Source organism: Doryrhamphus excisus, chromosome 19 (genome assembly GCF_030265055.1).
Source record: "Doryrhamphus excisus isolate RoL2022-K1 chromosome 19, RoL_Dexc_1.0, whole genome shotgun sequence".
In the NCBI taxonomy this organism is placed as follows: domain Eukaryota; kingdom Metazoa; phylum Chordata; class Actinopteri; order Syngnathiformes; family Syngnathidae; genus Doryrhamphus; species Doryrhamphus excisus.
This window is the reverse complement of record NC_080484.1, coordinates 2,640,502-2,655,499: the sequence shown is the minus strand read 5'-3', so window position 1 is coordinate 2,655,499 and position 14,998 is coordinate 2,640,502. Positions and strand designations below refer to the sequence as shown.

General features: G+C 37.7%; 2 protein-coding genes across 2 annotated transcripts in view; one reads left to right on the top strand and one right to left on the bottom strand.

Annotated features, from left to right (window-relative positions):
* Positions 1 to 3,130: 3,130 nt before the first annotated feature.
* On the bottom strand, positions 3,131 to 7,098 carry zfp36l1a (zinc finger protein 36, C3H type-like 1a). The gene is made up of 2 exons (XM_058056510.1): positions 6,809 to 7,098; positions 3,131 to 6,111 (listed from the first exon to the last, which is right to left on the bottom strand). Exons 1-2 carry the CDS (start codon positions 6,857 to 6,859, stop codon positions 5,083 to 5,085), a joined length of 1,080 nt encoding a protein of 359 aa, XP_057912493.1. The 5' UTR covers positions 6,860 to 7,098; the 3' UTR covers positions 3,131 to 5,082.
* plekhh1 (pleckstrin homology domain containing, family H (with MyTH4 domain) member 1) overlaps positions 6,463 to 14,998 on the top strand; it is a 151,620-nt gene continuing 143,084 nt past the window's right edge. Inside the window, exons 1-2 of the mRNA XM_058056505.1 lie at positions 6,463 to 6,661; positions 11,726 to 11,775. The gene's annotated coding sequence lies outside the window, so the exon portion shown is untranslated. The remainder of the gene's footprint in view (positions 6,662 to 11,725; positions 11,776 to 14,998) is intronic.

Below are 14,998 nucleotides of genomic sequence, written 5' to 3'. Positions count from 1 at the left end.
GTCCAAGTGATCAGGTTGCATAGTGAGAAATGAAAGGAACTTATAGTTAGGAACAAATATTTACATTTTTTCTGAATTTTTTTGGGGGGACATTTAAACTTGCTACAACTTTTTTTTCAATATTTTGACTTTATTCTTCTGATTTTGTCAATTTATATTTTTCTTGTTAAATTCCATTTTTAGAATTTTTTGTGGGCAACAAATGGCCCCCAGGCTACACATTGAACACCACTGCTTTCACATAACCTCCAAGCAAAACTGAGTCACACTGCAACTTTTCTTGGGTCGTAGATTGTCCAAGTGATCAGGTTGCATAGTGAGAAATGAAAGGAACTTATAGTTAGGAACAAATATTTACATTTTTTCTGATTTTTTTTTAGAAATTTAAACTTGATACAACTAACTCTTTTCAATATTTTGACTTTATTTTTCTGATTTTGTCAATTTATTTGATTTTAATTTGTATTTTTCTTGTTAAATTCAATTTTTTGAATTTTTGTGGGCAACAAATGGCCCCCGGGCTGCACATTGAACACCACTGCTTTCACATAACCTCCAAGCAAAATTGAGTCACACTGTAACTTTTCTTGTGTCGCAGATTGTCCAAGTGATCAGGTTGCACAGTGAGAAATGAAAGGAACTTATAGTTAGGAACAAATATTTACATTTTTTCTGATTTCTTTTTTAGAAATTTAAACTTGATACAACTAACTCTTTTCAATATTTTGACTTTATTCTTCTGATTTCATCAATTTATTTGATTTTAATTTGTATTTTTCTTGTTAAATTCAATTTTTTAGAATTTTTTGTGGGCAACAAATGGCCCCCGGGCTGCACATTGAACACCACTGCTTTCACATGTCCTCCAAGCAAAATTGAGTCACACTGCAACTTTTCTTGGGTCGCAGATTGTCCAAGTGATCAGGTTGCATAGTGAGAAATGAAAGGAACTTATAGTTAGGAACAAATATTTACATTTTTTCTGACATTTTTGGGGGGGAAATTTAAACTTGACACAACTAACTCTTTTCAATATTTTGACTTTATTCTTCTGATTTTAATTTGTATTTTTCTTGTTAAATTCAATTTTTTAGAATTTTTGTGGGCAACAAATGGCCCCCGGGCTGCACATTGAACACCACTGCTTTCACATAACCTCCAAGCAAAATTGAGTCACACTGCAACTTTTCTTGGGTCGCAGATTGTCCAAGTGATCAGGTTGCATAGTGAGAAATGAAAGGAACTTATAGTTAGGAACAAATATTTACATTTTTTCTGATTTTTTGGGGGGGAAATTTAAACTTGATACAACTAACTCTTTTCAATATTTTGACTTTATTCTTCTGATTTTGTCAATTTATTTGATTTTAATTTATTTCAATTTTTTAGAATTTTTGTGGGCAGCAAATGGCCCCCGGGCTGCACATTGAACACCAATGCTTTCACATAACCTCCAAGCAAAACTGAGTCACACTGCAACTTTTCTTGGGTCGCAGATTGTCCAAGTGATCAGGTTGCATAGTGAGAAATGAAAGGAACTTATAGTTAGGAACAAATATTTACATTTTTTCTGACATTTTTTTTTTTGGAAATTTAAACTTGATACAACTAACTCTTTTCAATATTTTGACTTTATTCTTCTGATTTTAATTTGTATATTTCTTGTTAAATTCAATTTTTTAGAATTTTTTGTGGGCAACAAATGGCCCCCGGGCTGCACATTGAACACCACTGCTTTCACATAACCTGCAAGCAAAACTGAGTCACACTGCAACTTTTCTTGGGTCGCAGATTGTCCAAGTGATCAGGTTGCATAGTGAGAAATGAAAGGAACTTATAGTTAGGAACAAATATTTACATTTTTTCTGAATTTTTTTTTTTGGAAATTTAAACTTGATACAACTAACTCTTTTCAATATTTTGACTTTATTCTTCTGATTTTAATTTGTATATTTCTTGTTAAATTCAATTTTTTAGAATTTTTTGTGGGCAACAAATGGCCCCCGGGCTGCACATTGAACACCACTGCTTTCACATAACCTCCAAGCAAAACTGAGTCACACTGCAACTTTTCTTGGGTCGCAGATTGTCCAAGTGATCAGGTTGCATAGTGAGAAATGAAAGGAACTTATAGTTAGGAACAAATATTTACATTTTTTCTGACATTTTTTGGGGGGAAATTTAAACTTGATACAACTAACTCCTCTCAATATTTTGACTTTATTCTTCTGATTTTGTCAATTTATTTGATTTTAATTAGCATTTTTCTCCATTTTTAGAATAGTTATTATAGTTAGGAACAAATATTTACATTTTTTCTGATTTTTTTTTAGAAATTTATACTTGATACAACTAACTCTTTTCAATATTTTGACTTTATTCTTCTGATTTTGTCAAAAGGGGTCTCAAACATGCGGCCCGTGGGCCAGATGTGGCCCGCAGGACACTAGTTTGAGGAAAGTTTAATGGATATGGATGCTGTATGGTATCATGTACCCAGAAAAAATTATTACGTTTGATTCATGTTCATGTTAAAGGTTAAATAACTGTTAATAGTTATCCTCCCTATCCGTGTGGAAGTGGTAAGTTTTTGGCTATTTAAGTTGAAAGGAAATAACTCGAAGGCTACCGTTTAGGTCGCTAGCTCTCTAGTTTGCGAGTTAGCATGTGTCTCGAGACCCTGCAGTTGCGCAATATGTTGTAAATAAAAAGTATAAATGTGACTATAGTCGTGTTTTGTCATGTCTACAGGGCTCTAATAATGCTTTGTTCATTTTAATATGAAAAAAATCATTTGTCTACCCTCCAACTATATGTGCTTTCTTAAGTTTTTATTATTATTATTATATTTATTTATTACTGATTGATTTTCTTTATTCTTGATTTGTTTATTTATTTTTCATCTTATTTTGTGTAGAAAAATAAAAATTAAGATATTTGAGAACAGTGGAATGTTTTATCAGAGCTTTTCTTGTCGAAAATTGGAACCAAAGTGAAGTTTTTTAATTTTTAATTTTTTTTGGAAAACCTGATGCGGCCCAGTCTCACCCAGACCCGAGCTCCAGTGGCCCCCCCAAGTAAATTGAGTTTGTGAACCCCTGACTTAAAAGTATTTTAGACTCACACCATGTTTTAACTTTTCCAAAAATACAGGGTTTATTGACTTTTAACTGCAATCAATACTTACAAAAAAGGGGAAAAAAACCCAACAGGCTTTCATATAAACTCACAGAAAGTACTGTAGTGAACAAACATGGCTGGAAAAATACATTCAGTTTCTTTTTAAACTTTTTTGTTCAAAAAAACCCCAAAATCTACTCACCCCCCCTTTTTTTTTTTTTTCCAAAAAGGCAAACGGGGGAACCAAAAAGTCCTCCATGATCCAATATAAAAAGGCACTAAGCCTTTGCTACCTGGAATGTATTCAAAAGAGGCACTTTAATAGTCAAGTTTGTTGAGGGGGGGGGATCGAACCATTTGGTCACAGCAGACTGGGTGGAACCAAAAAAAAACAACAAAAAAAATATCTTAAAAGCACCCAAGTTACTTCTACCGTCCAGCCAGGAGCGGAGAAAGTACTGGAATAATATCGTGATAACGACGACTAGTCGGAGAGACGTGAGAAGAAAAAAAAAAAAAAAAAAAAAAAGGGGGGGGGGGGGGGAGAAAAAAATTGCAGTTTCCAGGGAGCACAAACGAAGACGTGAAATAAATAATCAAAAAAAAGCATTTTTTTTTGTCGCAGTTTCTCGCTTTAAATTAATTTTGACAAAAAAAAAGTGTAGTTGCAGAACAAAATAAGTACAATATATTAAACTGTGGAGAAAAGGGGGAGGGGGGACAAAAAAAAACAAAAACGACAAATGTCTTCACAATCTTTAGATTAATATGGAAGATCATAATTTAACATAAAAGAAAATATATTCTATTGTTCATTATCCAGATAAATACACAAAAAAAAAATTAAACAAAAAAAAATGCATATGATCACCAATAAATATGTTCTGATAAGTTAAATAAGCAGTGACAAGCGAAACCTTCTGTCTGGAAAGTTCTTTAAACAACAATAACCGTAATAATAATAATAACATTAATAAAAAATAATTATCAAATAAAGAGAAAAAAAAAGATGGCGGGGAGGCAACATCAATAACAAAAAAAAAATAGCTCGGAGATCCAATCATGTCAAGTCACAAGGGAAGGGGGCGGGGCCACTTACAGGTAAGTTCCCGGGAAAAAAAAAAAAAGCCAGTGACCAGCAACAGGATGAAAGAGAGGGCGGAGGTGGTGGAGGGGGGCCAGGGGGGCGGGGGCCGGGGGCTGGGGTGACCAACTTCCAGTTCAAAGTCCTTCCTGCAGACTCACCCAGATCACAATTACATAAGACACTATTTGAGGGGGAAGGGGAGGCGGGGGACAGTAGTCCATTCACCCGGAAACACGCACCCCCATCATCCACCCACCCCCCCACAGGCACTTTTTTTTTTCTTCTGAACTCCTGCCGCTGACTTAAAAAAAAAAAACTATTGATATCTTTTCAGGCTCGTCTTTTTTGTTCCGTGTCGTTAACGAGCAAGCTCGCTCACTCCAAGAAAAGGGGCCGGGGGCGGGGGGGCGGCGGTGTGGGGGTGGCTAGTGCAACTCACTCCCCTTGTCCAAGGCCACTTGTGCTGCTACACATTCAAGCGCAAAAAACGATGAAAAAGAACCCAAAAAAAAAAAAAACAAGCGGCACTTGAAAAAAAAAAAAACATCGTGATTTTTTTTTTTTACGTGTCCATTTCCTGTCGGCGTTTTTTCGTTTTTGGCACTATGACACATGGCGGGGTACTCTGGCGTTCCTACATCAAAATAAAAAAGGCTTTGTGCAGATTAGCGGTGAGGGGGTGAAATGATTAGCCGACTAGCCGACGCTCCCCTCGACCCGCTACATCCTCGTGGCACCGACGAGGAAGCGACGCCGCCCGCGAGGGGCTCGGCGGGAGGTAGAAAGGGGGGCGCGCCGCCGTTCTCCTCGTGCGTCAAAACCAAAAAAAAAAAAAACAAACAACAAATCGGCGTGTAAAGATAAGGCGTCGCCGTTTAGTCGTCGGAGATGGAAAGGCGGCTGAAGATGGGCAGGCGGCGGGTGGTGTCGAGGGTGGGCGACTCGGAGCCGCTCAGGCTGCCCCCGGAGCTGCTCTGGTAGCCCTCCTGGTCCGAGAGGGAGTCCGGAGGGCTGGACGGGGACTCAAACATGTGAGGGGACTCCAACATGGGTCTGAAGTAATGAGGCGTGCCGGTCGGGGACGGGGGCGCCGGGTTGCCGGCGTCGGGGCCCGCGGGCCCGGTGCCCAGACTCGGCCCAAAGAGGTTGGCGAGCTCCTGGCTGGAGTAAGTGAAGGGGTTACTGCTGGGCCAGTCGGGGACCTCGTCGGGGAAGAACATGGGCGGCGGGGTGACGGAAGTGGGGCTGTCTCTGAGCCCCGCCGAGCTGGAGAAGCCGGCGAAGCTGTAACTGTGCTGCAGGCGGGGGCGCTCCATTTCGCCGGAAGGGGGCGACGACTTCACAGGGGGTCCGCGGCGCTCCTCCGCGTTGTGGATGAAGTGGCAGCGGGGGCCGTACGGGCAGAAGCCGATGGTGTGAAACGTGCGGCACAGCTCCGTTTTGTACTTGGGGTGGCGGCTCAGGCTGCGGAGTTCGTGGATGCCGTGGGCAAACTGGCACTTGTCGCCGTATTTGCAGGCGCCGTTTTCCTCAAAGGGGCGGCACAGCTCCGTTTTGTAGCGGCTGGAGTTCACTTGGCCGCCCGTGGGGCTTGCCGGGCCCAGGCACTTGCCGAGGAGCCGCTCGCCCGTCTCGGAGAAGGAGCGGTCCCGCATGCGGTTCTCCTTGTTGGCGCCGGAAATAAGCCCCGAGTGCTCGGCCGCCTTCAGGCTGTTGAGGAACTGGTTCTGGTTGAACTTGGTGCTGCTGACAGAGTGCCGCCGCTGGTACACGCCTCCCACTGACGGCGAGCCCACCGCCTTCCTGTCCAGCAGGGCTCCGGCGGGGCTGGGGATGGCCGCGTTGGGCACCGTCACCGGGTGTTGGGAACCCAAGTTGCTGTTGTAGCTGAGCAGCTTGTTGTTCTGCAAAGACAGACACACAGTCAGAAGTATTTCCTGGCTCGGACAAGCGGATGCAGGCCCGGAGAACCGAGCGGCAGCTGGTTTGGCTGGTTGCCCCGGTCGGGAATGTGCGGCTGGCTCCGAAAAACGGAGCACATGAGAGGCCGCCGCTGGTGCTGCTTACCGAGCCCCACAAAAGGAAGCTGAGTCCTTTAAAAGATAACCATCTGGCTCTTGATGCACTTTTACAACAAAACAACTAATAAGCAGCTGTGATGCGTTTGGAGGGAAACAAAAAAATCCGTGTTTTTAGTTTGTTGTTGTTAAGTTACTGGCCCAAATATTAGACAGCTAATCTATCCGTGGCGGGTTAATGCCAGACAAATCTGGTGAATGATTAGCGAGCATGTGGCTGATTTGGGATCAGATTTAAACAACAAAAAAAAAAAGTTGCGCACGCACGCACACAACTCAACTCAAATGGACTCTCAATGTTTGCGAATATTACGGAAAGCACAACAAAACTTTCTTTTCTGCTTCGAAAACGCCGTCAAAGAAACAGAAAGTAAAGGTAAGACACACTGGGAGCGGAAACGGAGAAATAAATCACAACGAAATCAGCCGCGGTCATCATTCCTCCACACTAGCTAGCTCGTTAGCTAGCTAGCTAGCTAGCTAAACCAGCAACGAAAACGCTAAAAAAGAGAAAAAAAGTTACCTTGTTCATGGCTTCGAAATCGAAAAAAGGCGACACCACAGCCGTGCTCATGATTATAACGACAAATAAAAAGTTTCTCCGGGTAAGGGGGGCGGGGGGGTAAAGAAAAAAAAAAAACAACAACAACCAAACCGGCGGGCTTGTTTGGAAGTTGACTGCCGTGCTGCAGTGCGCGCTCTGCGGATCCGTCCTGTGTGTTTGTGACCCCTCTGCAGAACTCCCCCAGTGGTTCCGTCCCGCCCCGACATTTGCCTTATAATCCTCCAGCAGGAGGAGCCTCCATGCTGGGCGTCGACTTTCAGAACTTTTTCTCCCTCCCCTCTTCTTCTTCTTCTTCCTCTTTTTTTTTTTTGCTCTGCAGCCGTGTTTGTTTCTTCCGAGCTGCAAGTTAAAGTGAGTAAAGTGTTAAAAAAACAGACATGATAAATTATTTATGATGGCTTTAGCTGTTGTTTACTCATGCTCTATCCTCCCATCCACTGCTTCTGCTCTGTTATTAATTTACTCCTAATTACCGGACTGCTAACATCACTGCTGGGACTTTCCGAGTCAATCCAGGGTGGCGGTTATTAACTCCTTCCCGACCCCTTTCCCAACCCCTTTCCCACCTCCCTCACTGCAAATAGAAATCATCTGTTACAGGGTTAAACTCCGGTGCGGTGAATCAAGCCAAAGTAAAACGATTCATCGTTTCATGACAAGTGACGTTGATGAAATGAAAGCAGGAGCGAGTCGTTTTTTTTTTTAACCTGCAAAGAACTTCCGATGCGACTTTTGAGGCTTATTTTAATCGAATATTTCAGTGAAACCGGATAACTGGGAATGTTGATTTTCTTGTCTGTGCATTCAAGCGCACCCGTGAAGTCGTACAATTCGGAATATGACGTTTGACGCGACATTTGATGTTTTTTTTTTTTCTCAAAAATTTCCATCCAACTTCAGTTCAGTAGTGTCCAACTTTCGGGCTATTCCACAATATGCTGATCATTTTTCATTTAACTTTGGACTGGTATTTTTTATCATTTTTTTTACTGGTTTGTCTGCACAAACCAGTTTGTCTGCACGATATGCTAGCAGCATTTTAAGCGAAAACGTCTGCAAAATTGTATTTCAGGGTGTTTAATATATAAATATAACATTTTGTACAAATTTTGAGGCACATTTTTCCGTAAAATGTGAGTTAAACTCACTTTTTAACTCATTAATATGCATTTTTACTCTCTTGCCTATGCATTCAAGCGCACCCGTGAAGTCGTACAATTCGGAATATGACGTTTGATGCGACATTTGATGTATTTTCTTCGTTAAAATTTCTATTCAACTTTCGGGCTCTTCAACAATATGCTGATAACTTTTCATTTAACTTCGGACTGGTATTTTTACTAGTTTTTTTTACCCGGCGTACAGTTTTCTGCATGATATGCTACCAAAATTTTAAGTGAAAACTTCTACAAAATTGTATTTCAGTGTGTTTAATAATATGGCGATAACATTTTGTACAAATTCTGAGGCATATTTTTCCGTAAAATGTGTGTTAAAATCACTTTTTAACCCATTAATGTGCGTTTTTACTCTCTTGCCTATGCATTCAAGCGCACCCGTGAAGTCGTACAATTCGGAATATGACGTTTGACGCGACATTTGATGTATTTTTTTCTTTAAAATTTCCATCCAACTTTCGGGCTAGTCAACAATATGCTGATAACTTTTCATTTAACTTCGGACTGGTATTTTTACTAGTTTTTTTTACCCGGCGTACAGTTTTCTGCATGATATGCTACCAAAATTTAAAGCGAAAACTTCAGCAAAATTGTATTTCAGGGTGTTTAATAATATGGCGATAACATTTTGTACAAATTCTGAGGCATATTTTTCCGTAAAATGTGTGTTAAAATCACTTTTTAACCCATTAATGTGCGTTTTTACTCTCTTGCCTATGCATTCAAGCGCACCCGTGAAGTCGTACAATTCGGAATATGACGTTTGATGCGACATTTGATGTATTTTTTTCTTTAAAATTTCCATCCAACTTTCGGGCTAGTCAACAATATGCTGATAACTTTTCATTTAACTTCGGAATGGTATTTTTACTAGTTTTTTTTTTACCCGGCATACAGTTTTTTGCACGATATGCTACCAAAATTTTAAGTAAAAATTCTGCAAAATTGTATTTCAGGGTGTTTAATAATATGGCGATAACATTTTGTACAAATTTTGAGGCATATTTTTCCGTAAAATGTGTGTTAAAATCACTTTTTAACCCATTAATGTGCGTTTTTACTCTCTTGCCTATGCATTCAAGCGCACCCGTGAAGTCGTACAATTCGGAATATGACGTTTGATGCGACATTTGATGTATTTTTTTCGTTAAAATTTCTATTCAACTTTCGGGCTCTTCAACAATATGCTGATAACTTTTCATTTAACTTCGGAATGGTATTTTTACTAGTTTTTTTTTACCCGGCATAGTTTTTTGCACGATATGCTACCAAAATTTTAAGCGAAAACTTCTGCAAAATTGTATTTCAGGGTGTTTAATAATATGGCGATAACATTTTGTACAAAATTTGAGGCATATTTTTCCGTAAAATGTGTGTTAAAATCACTTTTTAACCCATTAATGTGCGTTTTTACTCTCTTGCCTATGCATTCAAGCGCACCCGTGAAGTCGTACAATTCGGAATATGACGTTTGACGCGACATTTGATGTATTTTTTTCGTTAAAATTTCCATCCAACTTTCGGGCTCTTCAACAATATGCTGGTAACTTTTCATTTAACTTCGGACTGGTATTTTTACTAGTTTTTTTTACCCGGCGTACAGTTTTCTGCATGATATGCTACCAAAATTTTAAGCGAAAACTTGTACAAAATTGTATTTCAGGGTGTTTAATAATATGGCGATAACATTTTGTACAAATTTTGAGGCATATTTTTCCGTAAAATGTGTGTTAAAATCACTTTTTAACTCATTAATGTGCGTTTTTACTCTCTTGCCTATGCATTCAAGCGCACCCGTGAAGTCGTACAATTCGGAATATGACGTTTGACGCGACATTTTATGTATTTTTTTCGTTAAAATTTCTATTCAACTTTCGGGCTCTTCAACAATATCCTGATAACTTTTCATTTAACTTCGGACTGGTATTTTTTTATCAGTTTTTTACCCGGCGTACAGTTTTCTGCATGATATGCTACCAAAATTTTAAGCGAAAACTTGTACAAAATTGTATTTCAGGGTGTTTAATAATATGGCGATAACATTTTGTACAAATTTTGAGGCATATTTTTCCGTAAAATGTGTGTTAAAATCACTTTTTAACCCATTAATGTGCGTTTTTACTCTCTTGCCTATGCATTCAAGCGCACCCGTGAAGTCGTACAATTCGGAATATGACTTTTGACGCAAAATTTGATGTATTTTTTTCTTTAAAATTTCCATCCAACTTTCGGGCTCTTCAACAATATGCTGATCATTTTTCATTTAACTTCGGACTGGTATTTTTTTACCAGTTTTTTACCCGGTGTACAGTTTTCTGCATGATATGCTACCAACATTTTAAGCGAAAACTTCTGCAAAATTGTATTTCAGGGTGTTTAATAATATGGCGATAACATTTTGTACAAATTTTGAGGCATATTTTTCCGTAAAATGTGTGTTAAAATCACGTTTTAAACCATTAATGTGCGTTTTTACTCTCTTGCCTATGCATTCAAGCGCACCCGTGAAGTCGTACAATTCGGAATATGACATTTGACGTGACATTTGATGTATTTTTTTCTTTAAAATTTCCATCTAACTTTCGGGCTCTTCAACAATATGCTGATAACTTTTCATTTAACTTCGGACTGGTATTTTTACTAGTTTTTTTTTACCCGGCGTACAGTTTTCTGCATGATATGCTACCAAAATTTTAAGCGAAAACTTCTGCAAAATTGTATTTCAGGGTGTTTAATAATATGGCGATAACATTTTGTACAAATTCTGAGGCATATTTTTCCGTAAAATGTGTGTTAAAATCACTTTTTAACTCATTAATGTGCGTTTTTACTCTCTTGCCTATGCATTCAAGCGCACCCGTGAAGTCGTACAATTCGGAATATGACGTTTGACGCGACATTTGATGTATTTTTTTCTTTAAAATTTCCATCCAACTTTCGGGCTCTTCAACAATATGCTGATAACTTTTCATTTAACTTCGGACTGGTATTTTTACTAGTTTTTTTTACCCGGCGTACAGTTTTCTGCATGATATGCTACCAAAATTTTAAGCGAAAACTTCAGCAAAATTGTATTTCAGGGTGTTTAATAATATGGCGATAACATTTTGTACAAATATTGAGGCATATTTTTCCGTAAAATGTGTGTTAAAATCACTTTTTAAGCCATTAATGTGCGTTTTTACTCTCTTGCATATGCATTCAAGCGCACCCGTGAAGTCGTACAATTCGGAATATGACGTTTGACGCGACATTTGATGTATTTTTTACTTTAAAATTTCCATCCAACTTTCGGGCTAGTCAACAATATGCTGATAACTTTTCATTTAACTTCGGACTGGTATTTTTACCAGTTTTTTACCCGGCGTACAGTTTTCTGCATGATATGCTACCAAAATTTTAAGTGAAAACTTCTACAAAATTGTATTTCAGTGTGTTTAATAATATGGCGATAACATTTTGTACAAATTTTGAGGCATATTTTTCCGTAAAATGTGAGTTAAAATCACTTTTTAACCCATTAATGTGCGTTTTTACTCTCTTGCCTATGCATTCAAGCGCACCCGTGAAGTCGTACAATTCGGAATATGACGTTTGATGCGACATTTGATGTATTTTTTTTCTCTAAAATTTCCATCAGTTCAGTAGTGTCCAACTTTTGACGTTTTTTTTTTTGTGTGTTTTTTTTTGTTGACAGTGTTGTCGGCCATATTGTGGCGGATGGCGGCCATGGATGTCATTCCTCAGGTGAGGGAAGTTGATACACGCCGTGATGTCACGTTATTCCCGCACAAAAGGTTGAAACTTAGACAAATCTTTATCTCGCTGGTTTTCCTTGTCCCCCCCCCACCCACCTCGTCCCCCGGCGGCCATGTGCAGAGTCAATGTCAGGGTTGGGTTGCAAGACAAGAGGGGGTGGGGGCGGGTGAGAAGAAAAGGAGGCAAGAGGAGGGGGCGGGGGGGTGAGATTTATGAGGGATGTTTATTACTATATAGGACTGCCCCCAGGAGGTGAGGGCACAAGGGGGGGTGTTGGGGGGGGGTGGGGGCATTCCCTTTCTTCATACTTTTCTTACACAGGAGACACACACACAGCACGGAAAGTTGTTTTTTCCTTCCTCCTGACCCCCCCCCCCATTAAAATTAGCTGTTATCTTTAGCACAAATTGGAGAGGAGGACCAGGTATGGCAGCAAATGTGCAGTTAGCTCCCTAGCTAACTAGCTAGCTGATGTGTGTGTGTGTGTTAACATACAAAAAGAGTTTTAGGAGGTGGGCCCCCCCCCCCCCCGGAGTGCTTTCACAGACGACAGGGTGGGATGACAGACTTGTTGGAAATCACGTCTGCGTTTGAAAGGCACGTTTGGCGGGGGTGGACGACCTCCTCTTCCAGTAGGATTGGAAGCGGTATGACCGAAATGCTATCGCTAGTCCCGGTAGTCGCTCATGATAGCGACCGCCTCGCACAAAATCAACGCGAAGACCGAAAATAATCCACAAAGTCAAGGAAATAGCAGTCATTCAGCAACATAGGAAGGTACTACTAATGTGAGGCCAGGGGGGTCTTATTATTGGCCCAATATATATTTTAAAATAATCAGAAAATTTTAAAAATTATTTTACAATAATAAAGTCAAACTATTAAGAGAAAATAGTTACACTCTAACAAGAAAAAGTCATAATTTTCGATGATAACGATAAAAAAAAAAAAATATAAGATTATGAAATATATATTTAATTTTAAATTATTGGCCCAATATATATTTTAAAATAATCAGAAAATTTTAAAAATTATTTTACAATAATAAAGTCAAACTATTAAGAGAAAATAGTTACACTTGTAAGTGAAAAAGTCGTAATTTTTGATGATAACGTTGTAATATTATGACATTTTAGGAGCACAAAGTTGAAATACTAAAAAAATAAGACGTTATTTTTTTATGTCGTAATATTATGAGATACAAAGAAAACAACAGATAATGTTTTTAGTTGTGTTTAATTTTTGAAACTTAGGTTAGGGTAGGAAAATATTATATATATATGTAAGGTTATGAAATATATATTTAATTTTAAATTATTGGCCCAATATATATTTTAAAATAATCAGAAAAATTTAAAAATTTTAAAAATTATTTAAAAAAAAAAATTGTTTTAATTATTATTATTACAATAATAAAGTCAAACTTTTAAGAGAAAATAGTTACACTTTTAAGTGAAAAAGTCGTAATTTTTGATAACGTTGTAATATTATGACATTTTAGGAGCACAAAGTAAAAGTAAATACTAAAAAAACGTTATTTTTTTATGTCGTAATATTATGAGATACCAAGCAAAAAGAAACAACGGATAATGTTTTTAGTTCTGTTTAATTTTTGAAAATTAGGTTAGGAAAATATTATATATATATAAGGTTATGAAATATGTATTTTAATTTTAAAATTAAAGTTTAAATTTTAATTAAATACTATAAATTGGATTTATAATCATATTAATAATGATGCATTGTTGTAAAATATTATGGGAATAAATTTATAATCAAATTTACAAGAAGAAAGTTGAAATATTTGGAAAAAAAATTTTTTGGGGAAAAAATGCAATTTTCCACCATTTTAGGCAAAAAGGTGAAATAATATTTCCACAGGAAGTAAAAAAAAATGAACAACAAGGAATTTACCCATTGCTAACATTTTCTCTTATGTCTATATTATATTGTGTAATAGGAGTGTTAAGCTGACTATAGGGGTGTTATTTCATGTCTCGAGGGCTCTAATACTGTTAAAAGCGTATTCAGAAGGCGCTAAACAGGTTTTCTATGCTCTAGCTACCAAAGTAAATTATATAAATATTATATATATATTATAAATATATATAAATATAAATTATATTTATATAAATATATAAATATTATATAATATTATATAAATTATATTATTATTTTATATATTTATATTATCTTTTAGATTTTATATTTATATTACTATACTATTATTCTCCATATTTTACACAGTGGATCATCGTTAGCGTGTTTCCCAATTTGTATGCCATAAAATTCCCAATTCTGTGTACACTGGTCCCTTAATAGTGGTTAATTGGTTCCAGAACCGACTACGATAAGTGAATTTCTGTAATATAGGATTCAGTGTTAATTCATGGAATATTTACATAGAGAATAGAAAACGTGATGCTTACATCATTAGAGCCCCGCAGACATGAAATAACACCCCTACAGTCACCGATACACTCTAATTATTCATTGTCCACATCACATTGCACGACTGGTTAGCCCCCAGACCTCACAGCTAGGAGACCAGGGTTCAATTCCACCCACTAAAAACATCAAGGAAACAACAAGGAATTTACCCAATGCTAACATTTTTATTTATGTCTACTATATTGGGTAATAGGAGTGTTAAGATGACTATAGGGGTGTTATTTCACGTCTCGAGGGCTCTAATACTGTTAAAAGCGTATTCAGAAGGTGTTAAACAGATTTTCTATGCTCTAGCTACCAAAGTAAATTATATAAATATTATATATATATTATAAATATATATAAATATAAAATATATTCATATAAATATTATATAAATTATATTATTATTTTTTATATTTATATTATTATTTTTTTAAATTTTATATTTATATTATTATACTATTATTCTCCATATTTTACACAGTGGATCATCGGTTAGCGTGTTTTTTTCCAATTTTTATGCCACAATGCTGCGTGTATTCGCTAGTCGGCGTCCAACGTGCCCGAGTGTTCAGAAAGCGGAAGTCAACGCTGTCGTCTATGATGTAATCATGACGTCATCAGGGGGTTGGTTCTGTAGTTATTTCCGAACCAATACAGTTACGCCACAAATGGATTCGGTTAGAGTCCGTTTTGGTCGGAGTCGAACTTCCGGAACGGATGAAGGATTCCGAAAAAAGGCTTTCTTAACCGCCCACATTAGCTTGACATTAGCATA